Source organism: Anas acuta, chromosome 3, assembly GCF_963932015.1.
Source record: "Anas acuta chromosome 3, bAnaAcu1.1, whole genome shotgun sequence".
In the NCBI taxonomy this organism is placed as follows: Eukaryota; Metazoa; Chordata; class Aves; order Anseriformes; family Anatidae; genus Anas; species Anas acuta.
The window spans coordinates 34,964,968-34,980,868 of NC_088981.1; the positions used below are offsets into that span (position 1 = coordinate 34,964,968).

Sequence of the window (15,901 nt, forward strand, 5' to 3'; positions counted from 1 at the left end):
GGTCAAGAGCTTGTAGCTCTTCAAGTGACAAAGGCACTGCAGAGCTGGTGAGAAACTTCACAGGTTGTTCTGGCAGCAAGGTGGAACAACAGGCAACACTGGGGTTCATACACAAACAAACAACCAAAAAAAAAAAAGAAAAAAAAAAAAGAAAAAAAGCCTGCTATCTAAGAGCTCATGCTATCTAAGAGCTCATAATCCTCATGTGGACATGCTAGTACACCAGCAGGAAAGGCTGCAGGGCTGGCCATAAACTCACTGCAAGAGTGTGATTGAGAGGAGACGATGGCTTCAAAGGCAGGAGTTAAATAAGAAAAGAAGCCGGGAGAGCCAATATCAGGCCTAAAGCCTTCAGAGATGCAGGAGGTGAGGGGGGAGAGGAGTTAGATGCAACAGCAGTGCAGGCAGGAGGCATATAAGAGCTAGGGCTAATCTGTGTGCACTTGACGAGCGGGTGAATGCCAAAGAATTCCTTGGAGCTCAAGGGCAGAACCTCATTTTCATCTTAGACACAGCTGGTTCATTTACACACAGATCCCCCTGTCTCTGATCATAGAAATAGCTTGCTGACAAAATTCATCCTTAAGCCACAAGTTTTCATGTTTATCTTCAGCCCATCAAGGGGTGATGTTTTAACTGTGAGCTCTGGTGAGTCTGGTGCCTAGCTTTGATGGGGGGGGGTTTGCTGGCTGAGCAGCATACTCCTGCAGTGCATGGCTTCCAGGGACCTCAAACAAAGCTCCTGCTCTGAGACAGCAGGTGGGGGCTCTGAGTGCTGCGTGGGAAAGCTCTTGTTTTGTACTTGTTGAAAGGACTCTATCTGAGTCAGGCTTTGCTTTGAGTCTTCGCTACAAGGTTCTTGTTTTACAGATGCAAAGGTAGAGGCAAAGAAATGTTTCTGAAATCCATGCAGGATATGAGTGGCAGAGAGAAAATGAAAATGCAGAGATTTGCCTATCTCCTTTCCTTGAGTTGCAGTAAAGAAGGCCAGACCATTGCTTTTCCTCTTCTTGGAGGTCAAGCCCAGCAGCATTTGCATTCTGCTTTGCGCAAACAGAGATGTATCCTACTGGAATTATAGGAAGAAGATTTTTCTTTCTTTAATATTTTGGCTGGTTTTGGAGCCCACAGCAAGGGGCTGCTGTTCTGCCCTACAGGATGGCTCTCCTACAGAAGTTTCCTTCAGTCTTCTCATTTGACTTCTCCTTATGGCCATGGACCTGCCTGTCCTTGTCATCACTGTGCAGAAGCAAGGTAAGTGCCTCCTGGCTTTTTTTCTGAGCAAAGCTAGCATCAAGGTTTAGCTGCCATGAGTGAGTGGCAGTGAGGAGAAGTATAAGGGGAGCTCTTCTCCCTTGCTGGGAAAGTCTGAGGATCTATTATTCATTGGTTTCCCCTTTCTTTAACCTTTGGCTTCTCTTTAAACAAAGATGACTGTTATCTCTGCCGTAGCAGATAGGAATTTTTCTGCTGGAAATCTGTTTAGCCATTTGGGAACTGGTTTCTATTGATTGAAAACAAAATAATGAAAAACTTTTGCCCCCCTGCTTCACTTCCTCCTAGAGCCCAGAAGGTTTTCAAGGTTGTTGTACTAGATTTTGTTTGTTTATTACACATTTCTGTGATGGCTTCTTTCTGTTGCCTCTGAGACATAGCTGCTGTTTATCTCTACTTTGCTCAGACTCTCACCAGGAGGGAAGGTCCTTTTGTCTGTCTTTCTTTTTCCGTCTTCTTCTTCTGACTTTTTTTTCTATACTTATGATTTTATTTATTTTGTTTTATTTTTTGTATTGGGGCAGGGGAAGGGTCTGCTCATCTGTATGACCATCAGCCTGTCAGACTGAATTTTCATGTGAGATAGTAATGAAATAATGCATTAAGAAGGCAAAATGCCTTGCTCACGTGTGCTCTGATGAGAGAATGAAGCAGACGAGAAATAAAACAGGATAGGATGTCAGTTTGGCATACCTGGTTTTAATCTGTTTGTTTCTTTTAGTCTGTATATTTCTGCAAGTAAAGATTCTTTCAAAGGGTTAACTTTTTGCTTTTTTAAGGACAAATATTTGTCTGCTCCCCTCTTTCTTCCTATGCTTAATAAATGAGGAGGAGCCTTCTGGTTCATAAGGGGGAAGAAAAAAAAAACACTAAGCCCAACCCTGTCCAGCCACGATCAAAGCATGAAAAACTACGTGAATATGGTGAGGTGTTCCAGCTCGCTCACTGCCTCTCCCCGGGATCTCCCACTGCCTGTGGTCACTTGGGGCGAGGACAGGGGTACCAGGCACCCCTGGCCTGCCTAGAGGAGCAGCTCCATGCCCACTCTCAGTGCTTTGGGCCAGGGCAGCTGTATGTCTCTGCAGGGCCTATTCCTTGAGATACTTGGATAGTTACTTGTATCTATACTAGTGGCTGTAGACTCGTTTGCTTATTTTTTGTTTTTAATGGTAAAATTTAAACTGAGCACTTAATTGTGCTGCTGCCACTGTCCCTCCAAGCCAGTCTTTCTTCTCACTTGGTCTTGGAGAACCTTTGTATGAGTTGGAGGGGCTGAGGCAGGCCCTGAAGGCTGTTAATGCAAATCCAAGCAGAGGTCCTGCAGCTGCTGGGCTGTACCTGCAGGCCTGCTCTTATTGGGGTACCCGCGGCATCTGGGCTGAAGGTCTGCCTCTGGACTATAAAGCTGGGGTTACGTGAGGCAGAGCATATCGGTGTGACCGTGCCACCTGGGCCTGCCTATCTGCCTGTGAAGTGGAGGCAGAAATCCCTGACAGAGCACTGCGTAGTGTTGCCTCTGGCACCCAAGCTTGTGGCTTCAGGGATGGCTCACGTACTTGCTGAGTGGTGGAGATGGGGGTGAGAGAAACCTTCCCTGTCTCCTCACTCCTTCTGCTGAAAGGATGGGTAGTTTTGGTCCTGACTCTCTTCCCCTCTGCACCAGCTACTGCCTTAGGTTATGGCAACCACAGGCCCAAAGAGGGTTTGTGGTGCGCTGGGGGCTTTCCTTTGGGGAGGGCTGCTGCATTTTCCTACCACAACAACATCAAGTCCTTGGGGTCACCGCTCAAATGCCGGGCTTAAGTTAATGTGGGAGCCCAGGGAATGCTCTTTGCCCACTTTATTTTAGATGTGCAGTACTGTAGTGTTGAGGCAAGTCTTTGCAGTGCTCATAAAAGCAGAATGTGTCTGTAATTACATTAGCTAGAAAAATAACAACCAGAAAATGGAGGAGGAAAAATTATGAAGAGGACATCATAACTTACTGAACTGTGCAAGATGTGGAAGAAGGCTTTTGTCTGGCTGAAATCTATCAGTGGTATCTATAGTGTGGTGTCTAATGTGTTATATATAGCAAGGCCTTTGCCAGTTGTCCGCCATCATGGTGGTAAAGTGGAAGCAGTTTTGAGGGGTTACTGTGGTACCTCAGGATTTTAACTGGACAAGACTTTCCTCAGGTAACATGGGCTCTGTCTTCCCAGGCAAGTCTGGATCTGCTCTTATTTCAGTTAACACCCAAAGGTAGTTTTTTTTTTTTTTTTTTTTGGCAGCGTTTTCTTTCCTGCTGGGCTCCCAAACAGGGTAACAACTGTTCAGTGCCATGCCTTGTTCTGCTGTAAGCAACCTCTGCTCCTGATGCTCCTCAACACTGGAGCCCTCTTCACCTCCCTTTTGTCTTCTTTGTCACTATGGCCCTTTGCTACTTGCCTCAGGAGGATTTGCTGCCCTTTCTCTGTGGCAGTAGCAACTGCTGGAGGTTGGGCTCTGATTAGAGCCCCTTGCAGAAGATCATCCCTGGTATGAACCTTCTCACATGTAAAATGTGGCTCTTTTAAAATAATAACAAATCATCTTCCCTTCTTCTGGTCTCTGGAATGAAAGCTTGTCCTTTAGCAGGGAGGAAGCAACTTTTGCAGCTGGAGAGCTGAAGCTGCCTCTGGGGCCAGTGGGGACACAGGGCCTTTCACTGCTGAAGCAGCTCCAGAGCTGAGGCAATGTGACATTGGGACCAAGCTAGCTGTGGCCTTGGGGATGCTGATCTTGTGCCAGCTCCTGGGGTGTCAGTGCTGGGCTGCATCAGCAGGCATGTCTTGGACTTTCAACAAGGTCAAAGGGGGAAACATCATCTTGATCTTAGCTATGGGACTTGTCCTTGTGAGGCAGCTGCCAGTTGCCAATCTGTTCCTGATTAACCCTCTCCCAGGGGATGCTGACTGGTACGTCCCAAACCCAAAATGGGATGGGAGGAGAAAGGGGCTAAATCAGATATTGAAACAATCTCAGTCTCTAATTTTTAACCCAGGCTGGCATCCTAATCAAGACAGAAAGACAGCAGGAGCTTGGACAGGGATCAGTAGTGCTGACAGTACTGCACAGAGCAGAACCAGTATAATTATGGGCGACTGAACATAATCATACAAATAGCTGAGCTCTGATGAGGAGTAGGCTCTTTCCTGAGAACTTCTTGGAGGAGTGGTGGCAAGTTGTATTCTTTCTTACTCCTTCCAGCACTTCCCATCAGCTCTGCAAAGAGCTTTACCACTACTAATTGCCTGTGCCTTTTGCAGTCACTGAAATGGGACCTAGGCTGTCATTAGTGGAAGTGGATTTTTCTCCTTGGGAGGCAGGAAGGTGAAATCTTCATTAAACAATTGGAAGAAGCTGAGGGGCAGAAGCCATGTCTGCTAAAAGCAACCATGTGAACTTGATGGCAAATATTAACTTTTCCAGATATATGTCAGACATGAAGCACTCAAGTCTGAAGATCTGATCATGGGTGATCACTGCCAAGTGCATGGAGCAATGGGAAGGTTGGAATAGTGTCCCCATCTGCAAACAATAATTTGAGTGACTTAGCAAGCACAACGCGTTGGTCTGGCCTAAAGCCCTGTGGTCAGGTCTTCCTGGGTCGCGGTCCAGGCCTGTAGCAGTAGGACTGTCCTCTTCTTCCTGCCTTGGTCCCAGCAAGCTACATGGGATGCCAGGGACCATTTCCCTGCTCCCTGCCTGTGTCCAGGACAGGACATGGTGCTTGGGCAATGGGGGACCTCTGTGCACCTGTGGGTCAGTGGCTCCACAGCATCGCCAGCACTTCCCCCATTTCCCCCTCCTTGTTCTTTGGCCTCCACCAGGCATCTCTGTCTCTTCCACTGCTGGTTCTGGGCCCAGGTTAGGTTTCTCTGCTCTCGCTCTGCGTGGGCCCCCTGGCACAGAGCTGTGAGGTTTGGGGCCAAACCTCACAGAGCTCCTCTGCCACCCCCAGCAGCTTTGCTTCCCAAATGCCTCAGAGATGCTCCCAGCCCCAGTTGATGCAGGGGCTCAACTGGAGACCAGCCGGTCCTTCAGCAAGCTGCAACCATGTGTGTGTGGAGACATCTTGTCTGAGGGGTGAGGCTAAATCTAGGCCGCAGTAAAAACCCTGAACAGCAGCTCCAGCACCAGCTGCTCTGACAGGCCCGAGTACTCGTTTCCCCATTGAGCTCCTCACTGATGTGGACATGGCCTCTGTGAACATGTGTCCGCAGGGGAACAGGTGCCAAAAGTGTGTCTGCAGGGGAAATTCTTGCTGGTGCCAGGCCAGGGTGGAGGAACACTTGGGCTCTGCGCTCTTCACTTCTATAAATGGTTACGTTTAAAACAGGTTTCTTAACTTAGGTTACATCAGTGAGGGAATGATGAGCTTTGCTGTAAAAAGGGAGCTCCCAGTGACCCATGAACTGGAGGAAGATCTTGGCTAGATTGGGTAGGAGTTGGGGATCAGGAATGCAACCTGTTCCCACAAATTGTTAAAGGACTTCTCTCAGCCACGCACGGACTTGTGTCAGACATCTAGCAGGATGTCCACTGTCATGTGGCAGAGTGAGAGGTGAAGGGAGCAAACTGCTGCTACTGAGACCTCATCCCACACCATAGGATGTGGTGGTACCCCTGCTCTCACGTGAGGTGCTCAATCCAAGCCTGGAACCCCAGGAGCTGCCTCGCTGTTGGCTGAGGGCATGGGGAGATCTTGTCAAGCTCGGTGAGGGAGGGGAGGCCAGGACGTGGGGAGCCCTGCTCCTGCTGCTGGTGAAGCACAGGAGTGCTTGCTCGCCTGCTCCAGCCAGCTGGGTTTAATTTTAGAAACACAGTGCTATCTTGGGGCATCTTTTTCCACGGAATGCAAGTCTTTAAGTAAATAAATAACAGCTTTGTCGAGGTGGAATGACGGCCCATAACCGCACTGCAAAACACGCACCGAGCAAGTCGAGCCCTGTTTCTCTTGCATGTGGAACTACTTTGTGCAGATACAGTGGCTGCATTGCCTCCCTCCCCTACTTCGACCCCCTCCTGAGCTGGCCATGTGCATTGATTAAAAAGAAATAAAAACACCTTGAAATACCAGCCTCGGAGAAGTGGAAATGAAAACGCCTCCAGCTGCTGGGGTTCAGCTAGAGTTCTCTGGAGTAGGTTTGCAACAGCTATGGTTTACCAGCCATCGGCTAAGTGTTACTGTCCATGCCTTTGCTGCATCTGGGACATCCCAGAAGGATGTGCTCCTTAGGCATCCTCGGCAAGCTTTGGGGGAAATAGCAGGCTATAAAGATGAATGCAAGAAACTTGTGTTTAAATACCCCTCCCAGTCTGGCTGGCCAAGAGCCTTCTGCACGCAGTTGTGTTGCTTATGGCTGAGTGTCCTGGGTGTGTCTGTCAAAGCTTGCTTGCTGGCTGGAAAATCCTGTTAAAGCCATTTTACCAGAGCAAGAGCCCGTTTGCACTCTCAGGTCCAGCAGCTCTGAGATGCCTGCATGGCATCTGTTGCATAAGCCAATTGTAACCCTGTCACCCTGAATCAGCAGGGCAAGCTCTTGGGCTCCCGGTCTAAGCAAGATCTTACGGTGATGGCCTTCCTCTGACGCACCTAAAATCTGCTAGATGGAACAAATGGTGTTAAAATTACCCTGACTGCTGGCTACTGGCTTTGTTGTGAATTTCCTCCCACTGCATGCTGCTGCTGCTGGGACAATACGGTGGCAAAGCCGACAGGATGCTGTGCTTTTAAGGAAATTAGGTCAGGAGCACCCATCTTGGGTGCATTAGGAGTTGGCAGCAGCACTCTGGGTGCCTCCTCAAAGCCAAAGGGGTGGCTAGACTGTGCCTAATCGCAGAGGTATGAGTGAGCTCTGGCAACCGTCTTTGTAGCGATTGGGTTTGAAATCGGCGTCTGTGGCTTGGAAAAAGTTTTATGTAGCATCCTCTTGTCATATGCAGGCAAGGACGCTTGGAGAGGTTTTGCTCTGCCCCTTCCTGTGTAAGAAGACAAGCATATCTTGTCCTTCATATCCCCACAGCCCTCGGGAGGAGTGTTCTGTGCAAAAACGTGATAGGTTTTGTGTGTTCAGGTTTAGTTTGTGAATTCACTGTGGGGCCTGGGGGCTGCTGGCTGCCCCTTGGCTGAGCTGGTGACTTCCCTTCCCTGAGGGCTGCCAGGGCGGGGAGGATTTTCCACAGCCATGATTCTGCCTGCTCCTCCTCACGGCTGCTCTGCGAACTACCTGGTTAAGCCATCTCCTCTCCTCCTCAGCCCATGGCTCCCACTGATATCCCAAGTCTGGAGAGATTTATTTATTTATTTGTTCTAAACCCTCGTGAGGGGCCAGGCGAGCTCTGCCCGTGTTCCCTATAAGGTGGGGCTCACGGCAGCCCTGGCAGCAGCCTGTGTTTCCACTGAACCCAATTAAGATTCGGTCTTGGCAGGATGGAGCCTTCTGAGCTGCCAGCTGCAATAGGAGAGAAGAGGATTCAAGGGCAGCAGAAATGATTCCCTCCCCTCGGCTCCGCTTATTTCTTGGATCTGAGCTGAGGATGGCCCCAGGAGCTGATCTGCAGAAGCCAAACGAGCCGCACAGAGCTAAAACATTTCCATTCAGCGTCAGGCCCTGGGTGGGGAAGCACAGAGGCTGTGGGTGGCAGCCGGGGAGGCAGCTGGAGGGGAGGGAGGATGCAGCCCCACGCGCTGCCCCGGGACAGCAGCAATTCCAGCTCAGCTGCAACTTTGCACATGGGGAGACTCTCAAGTGCTGGAATGATCCCATTAATTAAACAGGCTGTTCCTTAAGGACTTGGAAAGTGGTGGTAGTGGGAGGTCAAAGCTGAAACCCCTCTCCCAGGCCCTCAGGAGCAGATGCTACCTGGTAGCAGGCTGCGCAGCTCCGCTGCTGGCGATGGAGCCGTGCCATGACTTGCACCAGCTGCTAACTGGCCTAGGGCACTAGTAACGGAGCAGCTGTGTATCTGCTGGCACATGTTTTTTCCAAGCATAATATTAACACAACTTTACAGTTGCCCGTCCCTTTTGCTGTCTTCCCCTCTTCCTCCCCTGCCTCCTGTCACTTGGGCACGCTTTGCAGCCAAGCTGCCCTTCACGGTGGAACCAGAAACCTTGCTTTTTCTGGCCTTGCCTCTTTTCAGTTGTGTGCCCTGGAAGTGTCATGGGTATAGAGGAGAGAAGTTTGAGACTAAGTCTATGTGGGAACAGCTTAGAAGGATGGAGATCTTCTGTTTTTGTGCAGGCTGTCCAGAATTTGAGGATAAACTCTGCTCTTTTCTGCTGAGGCTATTGAAGAAGCAATGGTATCTGTAACAGTTGTTGCTTGGGGAAGCCTGAGTCAGCCATGCAAGGTGAACCTTGGCAGCAGCAAGATGGAGCAGAAGTTGTGTGCGTGGCACTGGGGAGAGCCACAGCCATTAGGCAGCTTGCCTGGTGATGGCCCTGCCCTTGCAATCGGGCTGTGAAAGTGGAGCTGAGCAATGCTCGGTTTGTCGCACAGCTCTGCTCCAAGCAAGTGTCCAAGGGCATCCAGCCCTTCCAGTAAACTTGTACTCAGCCCTGCTTAACCACTACAATTTTGGGTACTGTCTCCTCATCAAAGGAGCAAGTAGGATGAGTTCAAAATTAGATGTGCTAAACCCAAGGCTTTCTAAACCCAGCCATGGCAGCACGGAGGGAGAGGAAGGTAGAGCTGGCTGGATTTGTGTCCCGACTACTGCTGCATAGGCTTCTTGTGACCACAATGAAAATGTGCTCTTATTATGACAGCCTGCACTGAGCTCACCCAAAGCCTTTCAGGCCCAGCTTGTGAAAAAGGGTTCAGCCGCTCCACCCTCTGCCTTTCCAGGGAGTGTGCCAGATGTGTCAGGAGTTGCCATCATCAGATCACTTGGTTTGGAGACACATTTTGAGACTTCATGCTAAAGCATCAAAAAAAAATAAACAACAAAAAAAAAAAACACAAACCACCACAATTGCTTAGTCCACTGCACCCAGCAACTCCTGTTTTCACCTTTGCTGAAATGCTAAGCTGCTCTTGGAACAAGGCTGTAATAAATGGAGGGAAGTAAACTGTTTCTATTTAACTAATTAGCAGTCCTAGGTCCTGGCCAAAGCACACACACGAAGTTACAGGCATTTTTAAGCTGTAACACGCCTGCATAAGTGTTGCTGAGGCAGCCAGGAGCCACAAACGAGCTATGGGCCAAGGAGGGGGTGGGATGTGGAGCCAGATTCTGTTCAGTCAAAGCCTGTGTAAAGCTGAGTAACTTTAGGGACTTAGGAAGAATTACTGCAGGTCACCAGTGGTTTAAAATAGCTAAAAGTTTGTCCCCATTTTTAGTGTTCAGCTGTTGTTATTTTTAGGGTATGGTTTGAGTGGTTCCTGTTCTGGAAAAGGAGGTCCCTTTCTAAGGTATTTCAGGCCATGCCTTCCTTCTATTCCCTGCTCTTCTTCCCCCAGCACTTTTCTGAAAGCACTGCTCCCTTTGACACAGTTCATGGCTTCACGAATACTTAGTGACCAGCTTCTGCTGGCTTCCCTTTTAGTCTCTGCATCCAGTTTTTTCCAGGGCAGTCTAAGGGTGGGGTGGCTAGCCTCAGGATGTGGCCACGAAGGAAGATGCAGGCTACGTTGGCAGGGAACTGACAATAAAACACAAATGGGAAATTAGCTGGGACAAGTGAGACCTTTCTGGAGGAAATGACAAATGGTGCCTTGTAAGGGCTGCCACGGTCAGCAACATTTTGTGTTCCAGTTGGGTTTGGTGTGTATGGTGGTAGCGGTGCTGCTGGTGCTCTTAGGGCATCTTCCAGGAGAAGGATGTGGTGGGCTAATGCTTTACTCTGTTTCTTCTGCTTAAATTGACAAAAAATCACTTCCAAATTAGGAAGCATCCCCTAGAAAGGGGGGTGTAGAGCTTTGTGCCATGGTTCCAGGATCTGCAGCATTTTGGGGCCGTTTCAGTCTGCAGTTCCTCAGGCTAAGAGTCAGAGTCCTTGAGGTACCAGTTCCTTACGTGACTGCAGCACAAAGCAGTGCTACATTATGTGTGTCCACTGGCTCAGAACAGGCAAGTAGGAGAAGCTGGGTTAAAGATAAGAAATGAAAAATTATGATGCTAAATCTACAGGATTATTCAGTTTAAGAAGGGCCAAACAGAGCTGAGTTTCATTCAACAACAACAATAAAATAGCAAGAGATCAGTCAAGATAACTTACTACTGTAGGGAAGCTACTAATTGCTGACTAATCATGGCAACATAGTCTGTCTTGGTGCTCACCCTCAGTTAAATATTTATAGAAGCTTATGGATTAAAACATAAAGGTTTATTTGAATGAATGAAAAACGCATTCAAAATCACATGGAACAATTACAACTAGTATTTATTAAAAACAGTGGACACACACACAAAAAAAAAGCAAGCCTCCAAAAAGTATTCATCAACATCTTACACCATAGCCCACCCAGAACCACCGAAACATACAGTGCTACCAGCTTGTTTCTCTTGCAAAATATTCTGTTGACTTATGCTGGCTTCATTATCTGTAAATGTGCATAGTTTCAAGACTTTATACTACAAACATGAGCATAAAATGGCACCAAAGTCTGTTCGTCTGAAGCTTCCAGTCACTCTCAACCCAAGAAAATGTAGTGAAGTGTGCGTAAGTACTGGGATGTGCGTGGCAGTCATGCGTGTGCTTTGTAGGGCCTCAAGTGTGAGCTTTACAGCATGACAGCAAACTTCTCAGAAGCCGAAGAATCATGCCCCAAAGTCTCATTTTATCACTACTGAGTTGCCTAGTTTCCTTTTAGCTCTCAAAACTGGCTGGAGGCTGGGTGAAGGCAGGGAGGGCAGGGTGCGTTGTGCGTGGTGGGGCTTAGTGCAGTGCCTGTGTGAGGCAGTACCTTAGCAGGTTCCAGACGTGCTTCCTTTTCCAGAGGCTTTGCTTCTGTGCCAAATGAGGGAAGCTGTTGTGCACAGCAGCTCCACTGATGAGCGCTGTCGCTGCAGGGTGAGCTGAAATGCTTGGTGCAGTCAGGCTTCGTGCCCTGCAGGGGAAGCCTCCACAGTGCCCCAGGGAGGCAGGCAGGAAGGTAGGTGTGTGCTGCAGAAGGTGGTATGGTGTCTTGGCTGTAGGCAATTTAAAGTTCATCGCTCAGCTTCCTCACACAACCTGGGAGCTGTGTGTTCCTCGATGCAGTCATAGGAAAGGTGAAGTGCTCTTTCTTCCAGTTACTGCTTTATAGTCTCTTTTGTTAGCTAAAGCCACTCTGGGTTTCTTGCTCCTTTGTAACCTAGAAGGCAACTGGCTTTTTTGTTGTTCTTCAGTTGTGCTTCAGCTAGCAGAGATACCTGGCAATCTCCTCAAAAGCAAGCATGGTTTAGCCTCTTTGGGAGCGAGGACCTGCAGCTTCTTGCCTGGCTTGATGCCACACAGAGAGATAATTCACTATCTATCTCCTGTACAATGTTAAGTTGACTTACTATTGATTTACAGACAGATCAGTGACGTTGATGGAATCAGGACTACAATACTGAATGTAGGCATACAAATGGTTACGGAGTTGGGCAACTCTCTTATCAGGCTTCCCAGACTCTCTCCTCCTTTTCTGAGCTTGTTCAGCAGCAGCTGCTGTGTGCGCCTTACCTCAGTAACAATGGTAAAAAATCAATCTGCTCTGGACAAAGCTCCTTCTGTGTTAACCACTGTATGAGATTTGTAGTGCACAAGTAAATACATTTGTAATGTAACCTATTGCCTCCTTAGCTTAAACCTATGCTTACTTTAAGCGAGCAGGGTGTGCGTGACTGGTATGTGCTTTCCTGATGCTCACATTTTAATCTTATTGCATGAGAAGCAACTACTCGCCAAGTTTAAGACACTTTTCCAGTAACCTCTTTAACTTAGAGTTGTCTTTGACTCTGTATTGAAAGGGAAAATCCTGAATCATATGGGAGCTCACATTAGCCATAAACACTAGAAAACGCATAAAACAAGGTTGAAAACATCCTCCCCTTTAGTGCATTTAAATGAATGTTTAAAAAAGGATCAATCAACAAAACAATGTCAAATAATATCTAGGATAATCAATTATTAAAACTATATAGAGCTACATGATAATCCCCCCCTCAGCTACTTAACATGGGGCCACTTAAATGCTCAAAGGTCAGAAGATTTCATGAAATCAAGTTAAAAAATCGTGCAGGAAAACTCTCCAGGTGGGGCAACAGCACCTCTCCTGTTCTTCCAAGCAAGTTGCTACTGGTCTTAGTCTCAGCTGTCAGGACCATGCAGCTTGCTGGCTGCTAGGAGCTGTGTTGTAGGAAGGAAAAAGTGGAACCTTCTGGGGCTTGGTGTGACAGTTTAGTCTAAAGTTAGGGCGAGCTGACACCTACTTCCATGCTTGATATCATTAAGCCCTTAAGAGTGCAGACACAGTGCCTCAATGTATTTGAGTGCTAAGGTCAGAACGCTGCAATATGCTTCCAAAACTGCAAAACTTACCTTGCAGATCAGCAAAATAATTCTAACACCAGCAACCCTCTGTTTTAGATCATTTCACAGCATTCAAGGCAGAGAGCTGGGCAGCTGCCCTCTTTTTTTCTTTCAAAGCTGACAGGTGGGTGTTTCCCAATTGTGAGCAAGGGAAGCAATACCAATTCAAAGGGACGGGAGCTGCCCCTCTGACCCTAGCTGTTCCTCAGCTATCATCTCTGCTGTGTGGTAGGGTCCCAGAGCTGTTTTCTTCTTACTGTCACTCTCTAAATGCAACTGGCAGGGATGGAGGCACAGGCAGACAGAAAGAACTCTGAAATCCTAATCCTTGACTTAAAAATAGTTGTCAAATAACAGTACTTTCAGCACTTCCTTCATTTCCAGAGCTCACACTTGCATGGTGTGATGACAGCAGCTGTGAATATTTCACAGCATGAAGAAAAAAAACCCTCTGTAGTATAACTAGGAAGCTTTGTTCAAGCTCATGGTGAGGACACTGAAATGGAACTACTGGCTGAGTGGAGAAGTCTGTCCTCCAGAAAACACACATCCTCAACAGCTGGGGTAAGTGGCTCCTCTGTTCACTCAGCAGTAAGCTGACAGAGTTGTGTGCTATACCTACTGAGATCTCCAAGCCTACCACAGCTGAGTGGCACAGATAATGTGAGCAGCTGTGTGTGAGCAGTGGTTACCTGGAGGGCTGGAGGTGTCTGGATATGCTCTATGCCCTTGAGAAGTCTCCCCTCTGCCCACCTGTTTTACTAAGCAACTTCACCTCCTCGATCACGATGTCGTGAGTAACTGCTTTGCACATGTCATACACAGTCAGGGCAGCCAGGCTGGCAGCTGTCAGAGCTTCCATCTCCACACCTGTCTTCCCCCAAGTCTGGCAGGAGCAGTGGATCACCACTGCACACCGGGCCTCGTCCAGGCTCAGAGACACCTCCACGTGACTGAGAGGGATGTTGTGACACAATGGGATCAACTGGCTCGTCAGTTTGGCTCCCTGAATTCCTGCAATCTGGGCTACTGCCAGCACATCCCCTTTCTTCATTTGGTTCTGCCTCACCATCCCAAAAGCCTTCTCACCCAGGCGGACAACAGCACCAGCAACAGCCCTTCTTCTGGAATCCGGCTTCCCTCCGACATCTACCATGGTGGCCCGTCCTTCCTCATCAGTGTGAGTCAAATTATCTGAGGCACGAGGGACCTCGGAGTGAGATGCTGAATCCCTGGTACAGAATTCAGATCCTGGACTTGCCTCTTTGAGCTGACAGTCCACAGAAACTTGGCCAACAGGAGAAGCCTCAAGGCACTTTGTGTCAAATGTGGAGCTCGTGTCCTTCTGGAAGACACAGAAGCCTCTCATCTGGGTTTGTAGAATTCTTGTCCTTATGTAGCACTGTTGCTCTGGGTGAGATACCGGCAGGATAAGCTGTCCTGGAAGTTTATTTTTCAGTAATGCTTTTTCCATTTGTTTGGATAAACTTGCTCTCAAAGTTGGCCAGTGGCTAGATGTGTGGCCCCACTGTTTTGAATTTGGGGGATACTGCAGGGCATCTTGGCATAGTGGAAATGACAGCAATGCAGGCTCTGAAAAAGAGAAAAAAAAATGAGGGTGTGTTACTAACCAGGAAGCAGAGCAAAGCTAAGTCTGCAATAGCTGAGAACCCTGTCAGAGCACTGCTTGGGACTTCCTGCATTACAAAAACTTGAAGAAGCCTGCAACCATCCACTCTTCTCTTCTGTCTTACCAGTGTGCCAGAATTTGCTCTTTTGTTAACATAAACGCCAGGACTTAAAACACCTATTTCATGGTCCCTGACAAGAGGAAGCAACTTGCTTTCAAAAAGCATAAACACTTCCTGAGAAATAACAGCCAAGAAAGCTTAGAAGAATGCAGTCCTAAAGATAAGCAAGTCACAGCATCTCATTTGAGACTCTCCCAGTTCCAGTTGTCTTGTGAAAGCTTGGCATTTTAAGTACAAAACTCCAGCCCTCAAGTTCTCGGTTCCTCCTTTCCAAACACCTTCTCCCAGCAAAGGCACATACTTTTACTGCTTCATTCTGCAAAGAAGAGTCATGGCAGTGCTTGAGGACAGCAGGGACCAGAAGCACCATCTGTAACTGCACCATCTACAGCTCACGGGGTGGCTCTGTGATGAGAACCTTCCTTATTACTGCCAGCTCTTACCGCATTAATGACAGCTGAAGTTTAAGCACTGGAAAAATAACACTCCCCTCATTGACAGATTTTAAATCTACTCAGAGCTATGTTCCAAGTTGAGCTGGCATAGCTCCCAGCTGGCAGAGAGGTAGTAAGCCCTCCTGCCCTTTTCACCATTTAATCCCTTGGTTTTGGCATCTGCACAGGGATTAATGCCAAGCGTCAAGACAGAAGAAGTCTTTCACATGAAAGAAGTGATCTGTAAAAGAAGCACAGAGAAAGCAGTCTAGAGGTAAGTGGCTAAACCCTAGTTTCTCAGCCTCACTGAGAACCAGCCTTCTCTTCTGGAGTTCCTGTTCTCTCTGCTCTACTGTGAGGAACTTGGAGTACCTTGCTGAGTTACCTCTACTGCCCAGACCTACAGCTGGACTGTCCATATTGCAATAACAACGTGGGTAACACAATGGCTGTATTCCTCACCTTTTTGTTTCAAAAAACCAAATCTCTTCCTTGTTAGTCCCAGACACTGCCATAACAAGAGACTGACACACTTAATTCCTTCTCAACCAGAATACCTTCCAACTGTTGATCTGAAAATGCCAATTGCTGAAGTTTAATCAATCATTTTATATAGATTATTGCTGTGATTAAAGTGTATATAAATTCAGGCAAGGGCACTTTCAGGTCCACAGCTGGTGGCCTATCCACCACAATTAAGATTCTTGGAAGTTGGTAATGTATTTACCCTCAGAAGGAATGGGTTAAGTAAACAAGAATGTTTTGAATGCAACATGGCTCTGCTGTAGAAGAACAGAAAATTGTGCTTATTGTTCTTTTCTTTCCCTTTATGTACAGCAGAAGTTAATCTGAATATTCCTTTAAAAAGCCAGGAACTCAAAGTACTCTGTTCTTCTGGTTTCCATGATTAGCTT

At 47.7% G+C, this 15,901-nt stretch overlaps 1 protein-coding gene across 3 annotated transcripts in view; it reads right to left on the reverse strand.

Annotated features, from left to right (window-relative positions):
• Positions 1-10,668: 10,668 nt before the first annotated feature.
• MOCS1 (molybdenum cofactor synthesis 1) overlaps positions 10,669-15,901 on the reverse strand; it is a 32,183-nt gene continuing 26,950 nt past the window's right edge. For 2 of the 3 annotated variants that reach the window (XM_068676600.1, XM_068676601.1), the window contains one exon: positions 10,669-14,395. In XM_068676600.1, coding sequence (XP_068532701.1) covers positions 13,524-14,395 — 872 coding nt within the window. In that variant the 3' untranslated portion in view covers positions 10,669-13,523. The remainder of the gene's footprint in view (positions 14,396-15,901) is intronic. The other variant, XM_068676602.1, reaches the window with a different exon arrangement.